This window comes from Poecilia formosa, unplaced genomic scaffold, assembly GCF_000485575.1.
Source record: "Poecilia formosa unplaced genomic scaffold, Poecilia_formosa-5.1.2 Scaffold266, whole genome shotgun sequence".
NCBI lineage: Eukaryota > Metazoa > Chordata > Actinopteri > Cyprinodontiformes > Poeciliidae > Poecilia > Poecilia formosa.
This window is the reverse complement of record NW_006800205.1, coordinates 210361-231864: the sequence shown is the minus strand read 5'-3', so window position 1 is coordinate 231864 and position 21504 is coordinate 210361. Positions and strand designations below refer to the sequence as shown.

The 21504-nt window shown below is 44.2% G+C and overlaps 1 protein-coding gene and 1 long non-coding RNA gene across 3 annotated transcripts in view; one reads left to right on the top strand and one right to left on the bottom strand.

The window, feature by feature from the left end:
• The first annotated feature begins 307 nt into the window (after positions 1-307).
• Positions 308-20933, top strand: LOC103150930 (uncharacterized). 2 transcript variants are annotated; one of them, XR_477603.2, is made up of 4 exons: positions 308-631; positions 777-846; positions 15745-15811; positions 20849-20933. It is a non-coding gene; the product is annotated as an uncharacterized LOC103150930 (long non-coding RNA). The 2 variants fall into 2 exon arrangements; XR_001664583.1 differs by lacking the exon at positions 15745-15811 and having other exon boundaries at positions 20849-20926.
• The window catches only part of LOC103150931 (zinc finger protein GLI2-like), a 51468-nt gene continuing 37872 nt past the window's right edge, over positions 7909-21504 (bottom strand). The window contains exons 6-14 of the mRNA XM_016681042.1: positions 20861-21062; positions 20385-20577; positions 18611-18718; positions 16401-16541; positions 15281-15430; positions 13642-13806; positions 12708-12974; positions 10328-10664; positions 7909-10172 (exon numbers count right to left, since the gene is read on the bottom strand). Coding sequence (XP_016536528.1) covers positions 8338-10172; positions 10328-10664; positions 12708-12974; positions 13642-13806; positions 15281-15430; positions 16401-16541; positions 18611-18718; positions 20385-20577; positions 20861-21062 — 3398 coding nt within the window. The 3' untranslated portion in view covers positions 7909-8337. The remainder of the gene's footprint in view (positions 10173-10327; positions 10665-12707; positions 12975-13641; positions 13807-15280; positions 15431-16400; positions 16542-18610; positions 18719-20384; positions 20578-20860; positions 21063-21504) is intronic.

Genomic DNA, 21504 nt, shown 5'->3' with positions numbered 1-21504 from the left:
CAGAAATCATGACAAATTAAAAAATATTCAATGATCTACTGCATTCATGTGTTAAAACCTTTTTTGTTTATAGTATTGAAAATATAAAAAATATTTCACCAGGCGTTTTGTCCAACACAGGAGGCTACTGTATCTGTTAGCTTAGTTACAGATGAGTGTAAGGTTGTGACTCACTATCATTTAATCTCTGGAAACAAATATTTGTAAAGATATTCACAACTTTAACTTGTCACTGCTCTTCCTTTAACCACATTTACCAACAGAGTTAACCGTGACGTCAGCCTGCAGTTCGTTTTTACAGACACTAGATGGCGCCGCTCTCCTTACTGACTTATAGCCAGCTAAAAAATTCATGTCGAAGTAGAAAGCGCAGCTGCGCTTCATGTGCAAACGATTCTTCCGGTCAGAAGTCACAGCTAATTTTAAAAATGATTTTATAAACTTATTTGGAGAAATATAAATAGAACATTAAACTGTCCAACAGCAAAAGGAACAAAATAAAATCCGTGGGTTAGTCAGACCTGTTAGTGATTAAAGGTTTTGTGATTATGTTGACTTGAACATGTTAGCTTAACCAGGTTAGCCCTGACCCCTGACCTCCCAGACCAGCCTGACTCCTCCTGTGAAGCAGGTGAGCAGCACTGTTCAGACTTAGCTAGCTTAGCTACAGATGAGTATTAGCCTCCACTTCACCTCATTCAATCAGTGAACGAAAAGATTTATAAAGATTCATATATTTATCTTGTCTCCATACGTTTTACCATATTTATCAACAGATGAGTCAAAGTCAGCAGCAGCCATGACCTCTAACCCCGCAGACCAGCCTGACTCCTCCCTGTGAAGCAGGTGAGTAAAACTGTTCATAGTTAACTATGCTAACTAGCATTGCTGCAAGTAATCAGGCGATTGTTCTGCTTCTTTGTTGTTTTTACCTTCACACAAAAATAAAACATTTTTACTGACAGAAATTCAAAGAATTTTTACTAATTAGTATAATGAATATATTAAATATAGACTGTTTAATATTATTAACATGAACAGCCTCTTTGGATGGTTGAAGCAGTGAGTATCCTTACTTCTCCAAACCAGTTGGTTTCTTTTGTGTATATGCATTGTTTTATGTATATTTTGAGAAAAAGAATCACAGCAGCTGAAAATGTAACAAATGTTTCAGTTTTGGTCCCAAATCAACTATCAGACCGAAAACAGTGCTGGATTAAAGCGGACTAAATGGTGCTGGTGTGAACGCGTCCTTAGATCTGGACCGGTTCTCTTGGATGCTTCCTCTGTGTTGCTAGATGTTTAGTCATAGTGAAGCATGGTGGTGGCGGTATGATGGTTTGGCCCTCCTGCCTCATACTGACAGTCTGCTGGATGGGTCTGTTCTGTCCATCATGACGGAGTCAGGCTGGAGATCCGTGGGGGTCCAAGGACGGACGGAGCAGCTCAAGGTGGAGCCTGTATCCAGCCGATCTGCTGTCAGCCCCCTCCAGCCGCCTCGGCCCATCCCGGGTCCCTGCAGCCAGAGTTAATGCAAATTATGCTGTGATAATTCAATAACTCGCCGCCTGATGTGTCCTTTTTATTACCATGATGATCAGGCGGGGGGCGGCGGCCCGTCACCGTCCCACAATAAACACCATCCATCATCCTCGCTGCCATTAGCCGCTGACAGGCCGCACCGCCGCCGCCTGCATAATGTGGAGCCTCCTCCTGCTTCCTGTTCGCTCCACGCCGCATTGGCCGGACAGAGGAGGACCGGGCCGGAGCAGAACCTCCTGAATAACAGGCCTGACGCTGCAAAAACTAAAATGTTACCAAGTAGTTTGGTCTGGTTCCTACTGCAAATTTCTTAATACAGTTGAAATGAGACAAAAGTAACTGACAGGGAACTTTAGAGCAACATAGAGGAGCTTGTTTAAGGAAATATCTTCAATATTTATGAAATGTATAATAAGAATAAAAGTCTTTTTTTTTTGTCACATTTAAATATTTTAAATCAGCAAAAAGCAACTTAACAAACCACAGTGCAAAAAGAATGTTATTTGGTTTCCAGTGTAAATATTTAATTTCAGTTAAAATAAAACTAATCTAACTTACAGGAAACTTTTCAGCAAAATATTAGAGCTCCTTTAAGTCAATAATTCCTTAATATTGATGAAAAAGTTTGTTCCAGTGGCAGATTATTTCACTTATAAAATGACATTTTTCCCATGTTACTAGTGAAATAATTTACCAGTGGAACTCAATATTTTACAATACAAGCTCATATTTCTACTGACTTATAAAGAGTTATTTTTATCTGATTTCTCTTGTGCTAACATATCAGCACTAGAAACTAGATGAAAAATACTTGTTAGGATTTAGTTACAGAAACTTTGTAATGTAAAGTTTATTTATCTTTAATGTTCAGGTTTCAGGTTTGTTTGGTTTCTGTTCATCTGGAGAAAATTACGGCACCAAATTATTAAATTATTGCCTTAATCCAAGATTTCATAGAATAAAATCTTTATGGTTGTTTTAAGAATGAAATTTGGGTCCAGATAGAAACACATAAACAGCATAAATATTTAGTCTTATTTAAAGTGCTCTAAGCTCAGTAGGAACCAGACAAAGATACTTGGTGAGTTTCAGTGTTTTTAGTTTCTGATCTGCAGTTGAATCTCCCTGTAACTCCAACCGAACATCAACTTCTCTGGTTCTAACTCCTGATCGGGTCCAGACCCTCTCACACGTGACCAGCTGTCAGACGACACCTGCTGCCTGACACCTGGACGGGTCCAGCATACGTTCAGGTGCCGCCCGCTTCTCAGAGGGGCCGGGGCCAGAGCGGGGGGAGCTTTAATGAGGACCTCCATCCTGAATCCCTCCAGAGAGCCGGGACCTGCTGGAACCTGCCGGGACCTGCCGGGCCCGGCGAGCGGCGAGGCGCCGGCTCTGACCCCGTTCAGCTGCCGCTGGGATCCACCGCCTCAACCCAACCTGTCCTTAAACCCAGAGAGCAGCGGCTCGGCGCCGCACAGAAACTTAAATTACCGCCGTCCTGCTAAGCGACACGAAACTATCAGAACGACCCTGGAAACATTCAGAGATCTGAAAACCATGAAACTAAAGCAAAACAGAGACAAACACCTGACAGAGTAAACAGGAAATACAGAAAGAAACGTAAATAGACACCAGAGAGGAGAGAAAAAGATTTAAAGGGGAAACAGAAAAATGTCTTCAATTCCAATAATGAACTTAAATTAATACAATGGAGATTTAAAGAAAACAGACAGTAGAGGCATGAAGATGTCATAAAATATAAAGATTAATATTTCAACTGAGAAGAGAAAAGAAACCGAAACAGTTAGTCGCAATGAAAATATGATGAATATGAACCAAAAATAATACATTATCAATAATGCTGATTATTATTGATAATAAGGGACATAATTTCTACTATTGTGTTTTCTCTACATCTAGTTATCAGCTATTATTATTTTTCCTTATCAATAATTATAATAATTAAAGCAATTATTATCAATATTTGTAACAATAATATTTAACAAAAATGTAAAACTTTTAAAATACAACAATAAAAGTAGTAAGAAAAACATCAACAATAATAAAAATAAAATAATACAATAAAAATAAATATGATAATAAAAATAGAAATATAATAATAATATAATATTTAGAAATGATAAAGAACCAAATAAAAACACCTGAATGATAAATTAAATCTTGGAAACATGATGATGATGATGATGGTGGTGGTGGGTTTAGTGACTGATGAAGAACCAGAGAAACTATTCGTGATGGAACGACTGAATCCCCTGGGTGTACTGACGGTCGCCATGGCGACCCTTTGCAGCGTGTGCAGGTGAACTGGTTGAAGGTTGCTGGTTCTAGTCCAACCAGCAGACCTTTATGTTTGCGCCCTGCCCCTGCGGAGCCGGGTCAGAAACCCCTCCAGCAGATGGAGGCTGTTGGAAAACAGATGTTATTCTGCAGCAGGACAAACTATGAATATGGATGATTGATTGGTTCAGGACGCCGAAGGCCTCGCTGCTGATTGGCTCTTAAGTTTCCTCCTGAAGCTCAGATTAAAAGCTATAAATATTCTTCATGGTTCCTCTGTTCCTATTATTGTGCCTAATATTTAATTGCTGTTTTAATTTAATGCAGTAACTCATGAACTGGTTGATATTTCAGAAACCAGTAACAAACATTACAGTCTATCGAGTTTCATCATAAAATCATCAACACATGTTGAATATGTTCCAGTTATTATGGTTCAAACGCCTCTCTAACCAGCTGGGTTTTTAGTCTCAGTGTTTTGGCTGTTTTGCAGTTTTCTGGCGGTTTGTTCTAAGGGCTTGGCGTTTAGGAGGGAGCAGCTGAAGGTTTATAAAAGTTAGATGATTATTAACTTGAGAAATGTTTGATTTTCTGGAAGCTTTTCCAAACTGGTGCAGTTCATTTCTGAGACCACAGCTGATAATAATCTGTACTCTTCCCTCATGTGACATCACACCTTACTGCCGACTTGCAAAGTTAGCTTAGCTAATGTAGCTTTGATCTGCTAGCTAAACATGTACCTACCTGTACTTTACTACCTGATGACTCACTCTGCCAGTAATCAGAACCTCATTATTCACATGAAAACTTTCTTTTTGGTGCTCTGGAAGCCGTGGTCCATGCTTTACGCTGCGCTTCCCTACCAAGATGGCGCAGATCACTTCTGGTTCAGACCTGAGGGAACTTCGTATATTCCCAGTAAAACATTTGTTGCATGTTTGAGTGTTGATGTTTGAATCTTTTTGGTAAATTGTCTGGAGTTGTTCTGGATCAGCCGTTGGTGGATCAGCCGTTGGTGGATCAGTGGTTTGTGGATCAGCCGTTGTTCTGGATCAATGGTTTGTGGATCAGCCGTTGTTGTGGATCAGCCGTTGGTGGATCAGCCGTTGGTGGATCAGTGGTTTGTGGATCAGCCGTTGTTCTGGATCAATGGTTTGTGGATCAGCCGTTGGTGGATCAGCCGTTGGTAGAAGGTGTCTCTGTTTGGTCCAACATTTCTCCTCTGTATGGCTCCGTTTCTCAGGATTATTCATTTGACCTGAGTTAATACGAAGCAGCCGATGACCCACAGGGCTCTTCTCCGTCTGCAGGAAAGTGGCCGTATTGAAATGAGGAGTCCAGCCTTAATAATGCATTCGTCCCTCAGGGGCCACCCAGGCAAGGAGAAGTCTTCCCTTCTGGAGGAAATCAGAGTTTCACTTTAGTTTGAATCACCTTAAAATGCCTGCAGCCTTTGACTCACTGCTGTTTTCGCTCTGAGATGATCGGGGTGATGCCGGAGTCGTCAGACATGTCATGGTTATCGTCTCTGCATCTGGACGGCGTGCTGGGCCTCCTGACAGGCCGTCATCCGGCAGCAGACCCAAATGGAGACAGACAGACTCCTCAGCTGCCAGTTTGACCACAGATTCCCAGATTAATGCGTTGCTGCAGCGGTGGGGGAATTTACATACCAGTCTAATAGAAACGAATGAGACATCAGCGAGCGGCCGGCGTTATCCATCATCGGCGCTGACACCGGCTCTCAGCCTTGTTAGACCGTCACATGTGTGATAATAAGGCAATAAGGAGCGCGGGGAGGAGGATGGAGGAGGTCAGAGGAGGAGGAGAGAGTCCTTCAGCTCTCTGCTGCTCCCATCAGCTCTGCTCCTAATTAGGTCCACTTCAGACCTCACTGCTTCTCTGATTCAGAGCGTTAGAAGGTTAAATACCAGTAAAGAACCTCAAAACCAGTTCTAACATGGACTGGGAGCCCTGCAGACACTCTGAACCAGTGAAGTGAGCTTGATTACTGCAGCTGAAATATCAGGAGCTGCGCTTCCATTAACCTTAGAACAAATTAAAATGAAATTACAAAAATAGTTTAGCTAAATGAAAACACAGGATTTTTTTTTTTTATAAAACTCAAGTTTTTGATCAATAGTTTTTATGCTGGGATGAGATGTTTTTTTAAATCTAAATAGATGTACTTCACAGAACTGAAATGGAAACAGTTTTTTTCACGTGATCAACAGCCTGATGTTACTACTGGAAGAAACCATGAAGAAGAAGACAGGAAGTAGTCTTCTTTGTGGTTTGTTTTTTGTTATGGAATTTTTTGAACTCTCAACCTCACCAGGTCATAAAATGTTTTGTGTCTTTCCAATTGTGTTTTTTATTATAATTAGCAGAATATAGACAAATATTTGAAACAGCTAGCGATTTATTCTGTAGGTTATGAAAGTTTTGAACTAAAGGGATTAGGAGAGAATCGTTCTGGTTCTCCAGATGTTTTCTGATCTGATCCGGTTCTTTGGTTCAGTATTTAGAGTTGAGCTGTGAGTTTCTTTCTCTGAGGTTTGTCCTGATTCTGACAATCCGTCGATCCGTTCATCGACGGATTGTTGGCAGACTGGAACATAGAGCCGCATGTCATCAGCATAACACTAAATATTAACAATTATCAGATTACTGTAGGTAAATAATTATCTGTTTACTATCAGAAATCGAATAGTTTATAGTTTGATTCTTTCATTTCTCTGGGGAAGTTCAGTTTAGTGGATCTAAAGAAGCAATGGCAGTTTGACTGTTTTTAGTTATTTACAATAGAGACGTGGATCTGCTGCTCCAGATTCACTTTATGCCTTCAGTTTACAGAAGGTCAGATCTGCTTGTTGGAGTTTCTCATCCAAACATCCAGAACTTGGACATTTAAACCTGGTTTACAGTTTGTTTTATCTAACAGGAATAAGTTTCACCTGTTCAGGTTGAGCTGAATCAGCTGTAAATCAGAGAACCTGAAGGATGAGGAGCAGAAACCCTGTAGAGGTGTCGCCCCCTGCTGGCAGGTCCCTGCAGGTCAGCTGGAGGTCAAAGCCACTTGATTCCAGCGGTAATGGAAACCTGTCTTACATCTTCCTCAGCCAGTTATCCCCTCCATAAAGCACGGTGCTGCTGATGCATGATCCCTGCTAGCTTCCTGCTCTTTTTGGCTGCTGCAGCCTGAGGCGATGCCCCCCTCCTCCACTTCTCTGAGAGAATAAGGAAATCCAGTGGCAGGAGCAATCACAGCCTGCAGATCAAACGTATCCTCGGCTGAATTAACTGACACAGTGAAATCATTTGTTCCTGTGAGCGCTCAGCGCCTGCTCGCTCCTCTCAGCTGGTTTGTTTTATGTGGTTTCAGCAGCCAAGTCCTCTGGGCCGCTCTGTCAGAGCTAATATCGGACAGCGGCGAGGCGGAGTGCAGCTCTGCACACGTCGAGCCTTTTCCTCTCCGGTTAGCCTCCTTTTTCATCAGCGGAGGAGGCAGTGTTCACATTCTGCCGGCCGAGGGAAGGCGAGGTCAGGGGAAGTTATTTCAAAGAGGTCGCAGACTGATGTTGGACAAGAAAGGAGAGAGGAAAGTGCGTTGTCTGCACAGGCTGCAGGAGCGGGGCTTCAAAGACAAAAGTTTTCTTCCTGAATTATTGAAGCCAGCAACACTTTCTTCTCCCCAGGAAACAATCAGGGGATGAACTGGTGGAGAATATTTAGTCAGAGCTGGAATGGAGCACATGTAGCGTTATCAGAGCCGGGATTCAAGCCTGCTGGCTTCAGACCAGAATATGTAAACGGGTCAGAAACACCATGAGCAGGACAGACTCAGAGATAAAGAGGAGAGTCCTAGTCAAATCAAGATGTCCTCAACCACCTGGGAGAAGGAACTGATGCTGCTCAGAAATCTGGAACGCGTTCCAAGGTCCTTCTACCAGATTCTGTTGTGAAGCCCGATGTCGAGCAGAGGGATTTTATTCTGAAAGAGCCTGGAGTTCATTCATTGCTCTGAACTTGTGGATGTGAAGGAAAGAACCAGGAAGACAGTTTAAAAAATCCATAATTCTTGTTTATTAAAAATGTACAAATTGTATTTACACAGAAAACAGGAGTAATGTACAACAGGAAGAGCTGCAGTCTAACGATAGATTTACGTTCTGGTGAAGTCCTCTGCTGTTCCTGCCTCCAGTCGCAGGTTGGTCACAGTTAATGTGTCATAAAATGATTCAGGAACATCATTGCTGACCTCTGAACACGTCGTCTTGCAGTCCAGGCTCATATTTCCACCAGCAGGCACTTCAGTAAGATCACCTCTGTTCCACGGCTAATTTTTACATCATATTCACATCCTAAGGCAAGAACAGAAGTATGGCTTTTGGTGAAAAGTAGAAAATAATTTATAGCTGGATGAACAAGGACACAAGGGAGACGGATGAATTCAAAGCTCAGTTTTTAGTCCACAGTTTGATGTCCACACCGTTAGCTAATCAGGTTGAGGAACTTGTTCTCCTCAGCCAGGGCGCTCAACAGTGAGTTCATGTCCCCGACGGCCATGTTCCCAGTTCCCGTTGGCACTGAGGGCAGCGTCACCGAGCTCCGGGGCGTCGTGAGGCGAGATGAACTCTGGGAGAAACTCTGGAGCAGCCCTGGACTCAGGGTTCCTGACATGAGGCTGGACTGATCCACATCGTCCAGCATGCTATCAAAGTCTATCTGAGGGTGCTCAGGTGCAGTCCTGCTCCCCTGGTTGTCGGTTGGAGCAGCTGGAGGAGAGCTCACCATTAGGGAAACATGACAGTCCAGGTTCCCGTTGGGCTCCAGGACTCGGATCTGGCCCATGTAGAACAGAGCGTTGTCCTCAGAGATGTAAGGGAGTTCAGAAACTCTGCTAGAGGAGAGCTGGGAATCGTCTGGTTGCTGCAACACCTTCGGCATTGAGACGTTTGGAGAGTTTGGTTCTGTTGGTGGTCTTAGCTGGGGATGGTTCTGATTCCCAGTCTGGAAACCAGTCATGTTACAGTTCTGCTGGTCTAAAGTCATGGTGGATGAATCACAACTCTCAGCTTTTATTTGCGCAGGGTGGAGTTGACCAAAGTCCATGTCAGCTGGCTCCTCTTTACAGTGCAGGATGTTCCCACACAGTGGATACGGAGCGTTGCCATTCCTGTCATACGAACTTTGACTGAACCTGTACTGAGGGCTAGAAGCTTCATTGAGGTTTGAGGACTGCTGGAAGAGGTGTTGTCCAGGTTGCATGCATCTGTTGTTGAAGTTTTGGGCTGTCTGCTGGTGGGAGGTCCCACTGAAAGACCCAGAGTTCTGGTTCTGTTGGACATCAATCAGATTCCCATGTGGATCTAACCTGGAATACTGCTGGGTGGTGTCCATGTTCCACTGCCCACTAGCAGCACCGCTGTGTGGTGAGGACGGACTCATGAGTGGACTCTTGTTCGCCCCATCCATCCGTCTCTGATGGTACAGCTGCTGCTGGCCGCTGGCAGCTCCGTAGAAATCTCCTTGACCAGAGGGATTCCCATTGCACCTTCTTGCCTGCATGGTGATGTCCTCTGAAATGCTCGCTGGTCGTAGTCTGTGAGGGAAACCATGAGGACTGACGTTCGGTTGTGCATATCCTTGCTGGGATAAGCGTCTGTGATCTTTTGCAGGAGGGGGATGAGGCTGCAGGGAGACCCTTCGGTTGAGTGAGACCATGCTGTTGAACCGGTGTAGAGGAGGCTGGCTGAGAGGATCTAAAGGTCGCACAGGGTCACTGGCTCGACGGGGAATGTTGGAAGGAACTTCATGGGGCATCAAGCTCCGTTCCTGGCTGAACTGCAAGGATCGGAGGCTGTTTTTGGACGAGTACTCATTGAAATCCTTCAGACATGATTGATCCAGGTATGGAAGGGGTGTAGGAGGTGCACCACCAGTTGCAGCAGCATACTTTGCTTTCAGTTGGTAGTGCTGGGCTGGGGTCAGGGTGAGCGGGCCGGCAAGGCCAGGCCCGCTATTATTCCCCCCAAACTGACTGGCCTGACTGGAGCGCCGAGAAATATCAGCAGAGATGGGGTCGTAAGAGTCAGCTGAGCTGATGTTCGTCAGGCGGTTGACAGCAAACTGGGAAGTTTGGCTTGAGCGTCGACTGGAGAAACCAGGGGAGATGCCTGAGGAGCGGCGGCTGAGCGTGTAGACCGAGCTGAAGGTGCTGGAAGTGCTGTCTCGGCGCTCAGAAAGGTTTCCCAGCAGAGTCATTTTGCCAGAGCCAGGGAAGGAGGGTGGATCTCCACACAGACTTGAATTTTCCAGGAGGGACCCTGAGAACAAACAGAAACATTACCCATGATGCACAGCCTCAGCAAATCTAGAACTAGTCTTGGAGTCAGAGAGTTCTTGCACTTTGAACTTTGATTATTTTGGCTTCTATGTGTTTAAAAGACTGACATTAATTCCTAACATGATCCAGACTCACCGCTTGTCGGTATAGGCGGCAGCGTGGTCCCTTGATGAGCAGGGGATGTTGGGTTGTTGGCCCACCGACACGAGTCCCGTACCGCCTTCAGCTTCTCCTTCTTGAGGTTCTCCAGGCACTGGCTGCTGCTCAGCTGCTGTCTGAGATGGAGGCCGACCGCTGCGACCCCGCCGGAGAAATCCACAGAGTCCAGGAAAGGCAGGTCGTCCAGCGCGCTGAGGTCCCCCAGGCTCCCTCCGCTGTGCGCCGCCGTTTCTACTCCACTGTCATTGTTGGTGCCAAGTGGTGACGGCTCGCTGCTACATGATGACTGACCGCCAGGACTGGACTGATACATCTACCAGGAGAGATGGGAGCTACGCATTAGAGAGGCTGGGATAAACAGAAACATCTTGTCCTAAAAACTGTTTTCCTTCTGCAAAACAAAAGTGGAACAGTGGGGAAAGCGGCATGTTGAGCGGCCTTTTATCCTCCCCCGCCTTAATTGTAAATAATGAGTGTTTTCTGGGGGAGGGGAGGTGGGGCTCCCCAGATTACAGGCTCTCTGAGTCTGTCTGTGAATTTAAAATGTGCAGGATGAAAGGCTGAGTGGAGCAGCGATCATCATGAGATGGTTCAACCAAACACTCCACCATGCAGCTGGAGGAGACTGCTGCAGGTTTCACTGCCTCTCATTCAGTTCCTCAACACATCTCTGGGTTTTATCTGAAAACTCTTTCATTTCTCTAGTTTCACCAAAACAGGAAGTGGACCCTGGGTCACGTGGTTCCTGATGCAAAGCCAAGAAGTAATAAGGAAAAAGCAACACTGACAATGCAAAAATAATAAATATTATATCAAAAATACATAAAGTTAATGCAGTGTTGTGTAAATCAGTGAACAAGCCCCCTGCTGCCCTATGAAAAGCTCATTAAAAAAGGAAAAAAGCTTCATTTAAATAGAATTTCTGAGTGAAACAGAAACTCTGATCAGTTCAGATTAAAGGCCTCAAACAAAACAAGCTTTTATTCTTTCATCTATTTGTTCTTTCATTTGGTTTCTACATACTATTTCCTCATTCTTCTATCAAACCTGCCTATTTAACATCCCAACATGGAGATGGATGGGGAAAGACTTTGCTAAAGTCAAACCTTCATGAGCGACTGTAGGATGGAGCAGAGGATGGATGGACGGTTGGGGTCTTGTCTGAGGTAATGTAGGCGGTTCTGTGGGCTCTCAGGCTGATTATAGATCTGTTTACGCTAAAACCCTCAGCTTTGGTCATCAGACATAGATTCTGGCCAAAAGAACGAGACCATCAATGCAAGTAGCCCGAATGACGTCACTGCTGCCGGGATCTTTGGATAAACAAAGCACAAACAGAATGGTGGCGTCTGAAGAAAATGTCACTATTCATCCACCATGTAATGTTGGAGATGAGAGCATCCCAGGAGCTTCGTTTCAATATTCTTCAATACAGAAGCTGAATGTTGAGAAACTTTAACGATGGTTGAACTGCAGCGGACTCAAAGTGGGTGGAAAGATGGCAGCGTTGGTTGAATGGTAGGGCTTTTCTTCTAGCTATGGTCAATGGTAGCTAACACTCGCTAGCACTACCTTGTTAAGTTTCTGCTTAGCAATCGGTGTAGGTAAAATATTGATTTATCAATGCTTTGCAATAAATTTTTCCAATTAAATATCAATTAGGAAAAACCTGTGAATCGATTAGATCTCCTGTTCCTGTACCATATTAAACGGCTCTTCTTCTTTGGTTGATTTGCGGTTGGTGAATAACTATTGGTGCACATTAAGTTGTACCTATTAATAATCTAAATCAGCCGTTAACAAACTAAACCAGCTTTCAGACACACAGACGTTTCTCCTAAAGCTTTCTGCTCCTGTTTGTCCAGAACTAAAATGGCCACTTTTCGCTGCTCTAAATTTAGCAGTGTGATGTTATTTGCGATCAGTGTCTTCGGTTTTCGAGTAGATCTCCTGCTCCACCGAGTCACTTGAAGTGGTTCAGGCACCTAGGTGCTGCCAGGAAACTCCCAGAACCTTCTGGAGGGTCCGGTTCTGCCTCCGGGTCTGGGAATGCTTTGAGAAGCAGGAGAATGTCACTGGTGGAAAGAAGCTTCTGGGTTTTCCATCCAGTCTCAGAAAACTACCTGAGGTTATGAGTTGAGGGTAAAATGCTAGATGTCCTTGAAGCATGGGGTGAAATGGTGAGTGGTGACAGTAATCTAAGGTTAGCTCACCTTAGTAAAGTCTGTCCGTTAGGGAAGAGTAAAAGCAGAAAGACATGGAAAGCATCAAGCATTTGGTTTAGTTAACTCCATGGTTCACTGTGCACAGTGGTGGCATTAAGACAAAGTGTCATCAGACTGCGTGTCGTTCTCACCACAGGGTTTTCTGTCTTGATGGATTTCACGTGCAGGTATTCCTCCGTGACTCTGGGGGAGCTGTTCTCCATCAGCTTGTCCTCCCCGTGGAGCCTGGCGGCTCTCTCGTTCTCGCCGTTCTCCCTGGGTGGTCTGGGCGGCAGGTCGCTGCGCTGCCTCTTGGTGACGTGAGCCTCCGGGCCGTGAACCGTCTTCACGTGCTTCCTGAGAGAGCTGGGGTCCGTGTAGCGCTTGGTGCATCCCGGGATTTTACAGACGTACGGTTTCTATGGAGACAAATTATATTCAGTTTATTTATTCAGCATCAATTCAAAACAAATATAGTCTTGAGGCAATTTTCAAATAAAATTATTTTAAATGAAATCATATATATTCCAACTAATCATAGTTATCAAACAGTACAGAAAACTAAATTTTTTAAAGTAGTTAATAAAAGATGAAAACAAGAGACGATTGTGATTGGTTATTTTTGGTGGGGACTGTTGTGGGTTTTTTTTTAAGATAGCAATAGAAGCTCAGAGATGAGCTGGAGGAAATCTATCTTTTAACAGATTATTTATATCACAACAAACCGTTTTAGCAAATACATAAAAAAACATTTTTTTTATAAGGGTTAGATAATGTAGCTTTTAAGGCTACATTTAGGCTATCACCTTCAGTGTCAACATGAATGTTAAACTTGCTATAATCAGTTTTTCACACTAAAACAGGTCAATAATCTGATCTCAGTGGATGACTGGAGGAAACGATTCAGCTTCTGGATCGCCTGTATTTTTTGAAACATTCAGTACCAGCTGCATCGGTTCTGATCCGAACCTTCAGGTCTTCACAAATGAATTCCTGTCAGTTTTTCAACTACTTCAATCAGTTCACACATCCAGCAGTGTGAGCAGATCCATAATGGATTCTGTGTGAAGTCCCAGCCGTCTGTACCTCGTTGGAGTGTGTCCGGTTCTGGTGCTTGGCCCGGTCCGAGGCGTTAGAGAAGGCCTTGTTGCAGCCTTCGTGCTCGCAGACGTAGGGTTTCTCCCCGGTGTGAGAGCGCAGATGGGTCTTCAGGTTCTCCAGGCGGGAGTAGGCCTTGGAGCAGCCCTCGAACTGCAGAGGAGGTCGTTAGAGAGAAAATTCATGACAGGAAAATCCTTCCATTCTCTGATTGTTGTTGACTTTCTCTGTTTCAACGAGGAGCTGAGATAACCAGAGGAAACATCGCAGATCAAACTGCTCACCAATTTGTTCACCAACATGCTCCCTTTTCATCAGACAACTACCTTTTCAATTATTTAGATTATTTTCCAGCAGAACTGTTAAATATTCTGTTTTCCAGAATATCTGAGGGAGATTCGGCCTTTATTTACCTCGTTAGGATCCTAAACAATCATTCTGGAGCCCAGATACGTCTCGTCTCATAAGTTTCTCTGTTTTTCTTCTTTCAAAACTGGATCAGACTCAAAGCAGGAAACACAAACACCAGATTGGCTCCTGGTCACCATTTATGAGTAAAGCTGCTTTGTTTATTACTAAAACTCCTCGACTGATGAGGCATCTTCAGAAACAGTTTGATTCTTAAATTAACTCTGGATAACATTTTATAACTGAAAGCATTTCTGTGAACATTTATGTTCATCGTTTTAGTTATTTTACTGTCACTCAAAATTTTTTGCACAGTGATGCTATTTGACATGTTATTGCTTAGCATTTGTGAACTAGCCTATAAATGTTCCTTAGTGCTGATTGGCTGTAAGGTTATTTCCACTGGACGTATTAATGGATATTAAAACATATTTGGAGTTTGAACTGTTAAAATAAACAGTAATACAGCTGAAGTCAGAATTATTATCCTCCCTCTGATGAAAAACTTTTGATGTTTCAACAGAAATGACTAAAAAAAACTTGTTCTGCTTCTAAAATATCAGAGATGAAATCAGTAAATTTCAAGGTTTATTTAAAAAAATAGTTTTTTATGTATTTGAAAGAGCCAGGAGGCGGGGCTTAATGCTGTCAATCACAACTTTGCTCTCTGGTTGCTGCAGCTAGCAGTTTGTCATGAATGCTAAGGCTAGTTAGCATAGCCACCAATGATGGTGGATAAATGGTTTTCCTGTTACGGTAAGTTGTTTCTCTGCCATTAAAACATTTAGCAGCCAGTGCATGAGGTTGATTGACAGTGCTAAGCCCCGCCTCCTGGCTCTGATTGGCTGTTTTTGGTGCATTTCTTAAGACAGCAACAGTAGCTCAGGGATGAGGTTATCTGTCTCAACATGCTGATAGTTTTAACAAGAACATTTTTATAAAACTTACAAAACTGCAGCTTTGTGTGATTTCATCAGGGAGAGAATAATCCTGACCTGATGGGTGTATTTAGAAAACCTCCATTAAGGACAAACATTAATCTGATGTTTATAATCTGACTTTAATAATCTGAGGGAGCAGGATCCTGGATGAACCCCATCCTGAGCCTCAGTCTGCTCAGCTGCAGCACCAGCCCCATGTGAACGCTTGGCGTTGTTTAGAGCGGTGCTGCCCCCCAGGGGCTCGTTGGGGGCCCGTCCGGGAGTGATCCGTTACCCACCGTGCATTTGTGTGGTTTCTCCCCCGTGTGCCGGCGCATGTGAACCACCAGCATGTACTGCGCCTTGAAGGGCTTCTGCTCCCGCGAACAGTCGTCCCAGCGGCACACGAACTCCTTCTTCTCTCCATGAATGTGGTCGTTATTGATGTGCTGGGGGGACACAGAGCAGGGAGAGATGAGGGCGTTCTGCAGAGGGGGTCCGCTCTGGACCGTCAGCCTGGATGTTTCTGGAGAGATCAATCTTATCAGAGCAAATCCCTCCGGAGCGAAGCGGCACATGCTGCTAATGAGTCCTGACGCTCAAATCTTTGGGAACTAGAAACCCGATCTGACAGCGTGGAGGAAAATATGATGATTTTATTTCTCACTTCAATCAGCACTGAAGGAATCAGCAGCAGTAAGATAGATGCTGGGTTTGAATCCAGGTCAGACTGAATCTAAAACTACTTCCTGCTTCCTTTCAGAAAACAACAAGCTGCTGCTTCACTTTGGACCAATCAGAGCAGGAGGCGGAGCCAAAACAACCTGCAGGTACTGAGAGAATGGGTCACCTGAAGCCATGAGAGGAAACTAAACTAAACTGGAAATAAAAAAAGTCAGATGATTATAATCTCATAAATCTGACTTTTCTCGGAATTCTAACTTTAAATCTTGGAACATTTAAAAAAAAAAAATTAAAATCGTATAGATGTGAGGCTTTGAGTTGAAATGATCAGACGGGAAGCGTCTAATCTGAGGTCAGATTGAGCAGATTAGGAGGTGAAGTCATGAGGAATCCTCTAATGTTCTAAACCGGAGCAGATCTTCAATCTTTAATCAGTAACTGATGTTTATAGATGTGGGGAAGCAGTGAGATGACAGAATAAAGTGTTTGTTTGAGCTGAAACAGTGAAGCTGAAGAGCTTCGTACAGAAAAGTGTCGCCTGTGGATTCTGGTCTGGTTAGTGAATGACTGGAGCCGTAATCCGTCTCTCTCTCTGCCTGACTGGAGGCCAGGAATGCTGCAGGGCTTTTTACCCGAGCGGCTCGCTGCGATGGGAAACTGGACCCAGGAGGGCGTGTCCTGAAGCTCCTCGGCTGAACGATGAGCTGAAACGTGAGCGGTCTGTGTGGTACGTACATGCACCAGCTGCTCCTGCGTGTCGTACTCCTGGCTGCAGCCGTCCCAGTGACAGTTGGTCTCGTAGACGGCCTCGGCCTCCTGCTTGCACTCGTCTCGCTCCACTTCCTCCTTCAGGTCCTGAGCGCTGCTGTACTGGTTCTGCAGAGAGTCCAGGTTTTAAACATGTGTTAGAGATTTCTCTTAAACAGAAAACTGACGTTTCCTCGCGTTTCATTTAGCATCCAGAGTCGGTTAATTACAGATTCATCTGGAAACGTCTCCATGAAGCTGCAGGAAAGTTAAAGAGGCAGGAATCCGACATGTTTGGATTTCGTTCACCACAAACTAACACACGAGACGTTTGTTTAGGACTCTTTATAATTTAGCAACATTACAGAGTTTCTGCAAGTCAGCAAGATGAAATCAGGCTGCAGGACACTTTCCTGTAAACATTTCAACAAAAAGAAATGAAGCTGAGACGTTTTAGGTGTGCAGAGGAATCTCAGGTGTTTAGACTCAATCTCCTGTTTTTAAATATGTAAAAAAATATATTCTGTGGCTCTTTTTTATTTTGACAGCACAATTTATTCTTCAGAAATGGTTAAAATCTCAGAGTAATCCTCAAAAATAAAACAAATTATTCAGAAAAATGATAATTTCAGGAGTTGAAATGCTTTTAAGGGGTTTTTCACTTGTATTTTTGATTTTATTATAGTTCTCATGATTTAAAAAAAAATATTTTAAAAAGTGACATTTTATTTTCTATGTTTTTCTTTATTAAAAGTGTCTTAGTTACATTTTCTACACATCGTCTTTTTGTAGTTCTATAATCTACGAACTATTTTAAAATGCCGAATAAATAATGTTTTCAGCTTTTCCATTTTTTCAGTTTCTTTAAATAAAGATTCTAGATACGTTTTCTCTCTAAAATGGCCTCAAACATTATTTATTAAATTATTCTTAAATTTCCAACTGAAAAAGTTCCTTTGTTTCTAAATTTTCTCTCCTTGGTGTCTGATTTCTGCCGGTGGCTCAGTGTGTCCCCTTCAGGTTCCCATACGGCTCCACCGACACAAAGAGCCGTAGCTACACACCAAAACACAATGTGCTGACGGCAGCATGCTTCTTTCTGCCCCACACACACACACACACACACACACACACACACACACACACACACACACACACACACACACGCTCTCTTCATCAATTCTGGTGGCCCCAAGACGACTGCGCTCGGCGCCGTCCCCATGCATCACAACCAAAGCTGCCTCGCGACCGGAGAGCAGCCGCAAATTTGTCAAAAGAAGAAGAAAAAGGCTCCTCAGATGACAATAAAGCCGGGCCAATATTTCATGAAAATGAAGTGCTGTGGCACAGTTTACTGTGGCCAGGCGGGGGGGGACCAAACAAATGGATGCAAAGCTGTTATCATGTGGAGTTTTTCTTTATCTGAGACCGGTTTTACATGGAGGTCACCAGAGGCTGCGGCTCCCGGGGGCCCGGATGCCACACTTCTGGAGGATCACAAGCTGTCTAAACGGCGTCCGCCGCTTATCAAGTCGCTCTTTATCAAAATAAATGTTCCACAATCAGAAAGTCCTCTTCCCATCTCTTAATTTCTGGTAAAACCCGTCCTATGGACTCCTCTAAGGCTCCAACATACTTCAGGGTCAAAGTGGATGTCCACCGGACATTTCCACGCAAAGAACCATTTCAATCACTGTGTACTCGGTGTCGCACAGTAAACAGTGATCAAAGTAAACAGTGATCACATCAAACCGTTTTGCATCATGTGACACCGGGCTGATAAGGTTGAGAGTCAGCGCACCGACTCGGGAGGACACACAGAGTGACTGCTGCTCTCTGCCCCACACTGACAGGGGAAAAGATGCCCTGATGGAGAAAAACAGGCCCAGGAACCCAACAAGCTCAACAAACTTACTAGTATCCTTTAGAATTGTGGGAAATAAAAGAATCTGTCACGAGAAATATAGGGAATTGGTACATTGCCTACATTGTATTGATGTAGGCAATGTACCAAGTGCCTACATCGGTACAATGTATCGATGTACGCTTTGCTATACTAGCAATAGGTACACTTGACTATGAAATCCCAGCCATGCGGTTCACAGAAAATGCACAGTACGCCTGAGTCCGTGGAAACCTTCAGGCTACAGTCCAACTCCCCACAGGGCCAATCAGGAAGCCCCGTTGCCCCGTCGTACCGGTGACAGAGGAGATCCCGGCTTCAGGCCGTCCAGCTCCGCCTTCACTTTGGACCGTTTGTTGATGGGATCCACCGAGCTGCTGACAGCAGAGTCTCCTCCGTGGTTCTGAGAACAGAATGAAGGATACAGCTGACAGAATGAGAGGACTGATCAATGACTTGTACCAGCTGATTTAAGTGAACATGGCAGGGTGATCTACTGGCAGAAGACCACACCAGGTACAACTCCTCTGGGCTTAGAGTAGGCAAGTTTTTCTGAAATCTCTTGTTATATTTCCCCGTCCAGTTGATGCTGTTTGGACCCTTAGATTTGACCAATGATTATGGATTTTCAGCTCCACATCTACTAACGTCTTATCACGGATTGAAAATGGAGGTTGAGTTGTTGCTCTTCGAGCCTTCACTCATCCAGTGATATAAATCCTTTGTCCAATAAACGAATCCAATCTGCTGCCAGTCAAATCGTTTGCATCCAATGCCCGGCCTGTTCCACCCATAAGGTGTTCCCAAAAACCAGGAATGATCTGCAAATGGAGAGGATCTGATGGGTCCACAGTCAGATGCCTCTGGGTTCTCAATCTCCAGTCAGTCTCATTGACTTTAGGCTCTTAAATCTGAATTCCTGATCATTGCTTTTGTGTTTGGAGCGTTCAGTTTCTTTAGGCTGAAGCTGCATGGAGCAGAAATGTTCTCAGCTTACAGGAACCATCACCTGGGATGACGTGATTTTTCTGTTTATGTTTGACAAAGAGCAACATAAACTCACGTCAACAATGACTCCATTCACTTTACGATGCTTTTACTTTCTGTGGGAAAGAAATTATTCTTTCCCACAATGCTCTCCCAGTCAAACCGTACAAGATCTCCACAGCTGATAAACCTATAATCCATAAACTCATCTATTGGTTAAGCTGTTGTATAATCCTGTTTAATCTGCTCTTGAAAGTGACCAGTGATCACAGAATGACCCATAACCTCCTGATCTAAAGGTCCTGGTTGATTTACTGTTTTTCTGTAACAACCTGAAGCCGACAAAATAAGAAACTCTGAGCTTCGGTTTGTCTGCCAGGGAAAGTTTCATCCTACTCCTGCTCAGGCAGGACTGATGGATATTAAGGCTGCAGTGTTGCTCTGCACCAGCAGGAGGTCACATAAGGTCATTCTGGTTGGGTCACTTTATCAGAGTCAACTGGCCCAAACTTACTTTTATGTACTTTTGACCACTTGACTCTTAAACTCATGAACTGTAATGCAAAGTAAAGTTTTACTCTGTAGTTTGAGACGACTGGGACGGACAATGGAACCAGAGAGGGAATAAAGCTGACATATTCTGACATTTCCTCTCTGAAAACCTGATTTTACCTTCAGTTCCTCCTCCCCTCACATCGTATTGAGAATGAATCAGAGGTTGGAATATGAAAACCAACCGCGTGGGAGCAGAGGAGTCCTGGGTCTCCCCCACTGAGAGTTTGCCTCCGAGGTGGGTGGGTGGGTGATTTTTTTATTTCTTTAGCCACAAATCATAACACAGAAACGGAGTGTGGGACGGACATCAAAAGAGACAATGACAAACAGAATCAGCAGTGAGAACAAACATTTGGTAACCGGAGCTGCAAGATTCAAGGCTTGGATAAACGGTTGTTTTAGGAGTTTGCAGCATGACGTCGCTGGAGGACGAACGGTAATCAGAGAGGTTTATCCTAAATTACACCAACATTCCTTCAAGTCCAAATGGAGCTTGTTTTCTACATTTCATGTAAAACGGCTCTTACCTTGGATGACACGTCGTTGTTGTGGGTGGAGGTGGGCAGGGAGGAGAGGCCGAGGCCCGGCTGGCGACTGGAGAAAGTGGGTGGAGGGTGGACGAGGGGCGGGTTGTGACCGAAGGCGCTGAGGCCGCGCTGCTGGGACAGGAGCTGCTGGTAGGCCATGGAGTTGATGGGGTGAGGGAAGGGAAACGACGGGCTGCGGCATATTGGGGAAAAACGTAACATTCATCGGCTTTTACGAGGAATTTGAGTCAACAGCAGTACAGAAACATCATGGATGATGGAAATATGAAAGAAGATAGGTAAATATCAGGGGATGAAACAAAGGAATGATGAAGATAATCAAGGAAACATCAGGGATGAAGAAGTACTTGATTTGATCACAAGAATGATGTGAGGAATCAAATCTGAAGCTAAACTACAAGAAATGAAGACTGAAGCAGATTTCTGTCTCGTTGTCTTTTCAGGTGACTCGGTACCTGAGTCCCCCGACCGACAGGTGTCCGTAGGAGCTGCTGGCGGCTGAGCTGGACCGGGAGTTGTTGATGTACGCCACCAAGGAGTTGGGCGAAGTCCTGATCATGGTCTGGAGGTCGATGCTGGCATCGGACAGTGGCGAGATGGACAGCGCCCTCTTCCTGCTGAGCCTGGGCGTCAGTCTGGGGCTGGAGAACCGCGACACTGAGGACACAAAGGTAGGAGGTTGGAACGACTTATGGCTAAAATCTGTCCCACTGACACAAACAGACTCAGTTGTTTGATGAAACCTGGGAACCTTTGACATCATTCACGTTACCCAGATTCTTTTTCTCTTGTACTCTGTGATTTCTTCAGGTATAAATCAGTGAAATCTGGTAAATTTTTAATCAAAGTCCCTGAGATCACTCTGGTTCTTCCCTTTGAGTCGTCTTATCATCTCTGTAGCAGTCAGACTTTATTTCAGCTGAAATCTGAAAATGATTCTGGAGCAGCTAATCTTTCCTCTCAGCAGAAGATTTACTGACTGCATTATTTCATGAGTAAATATTTACTTTTGCATAACTTTTAAAGGTGTGTGGAACATATAGCTAGAAGACATTTTAACATCATTAAAATGTTCAGACATTTCAATGTCAGTGATTTT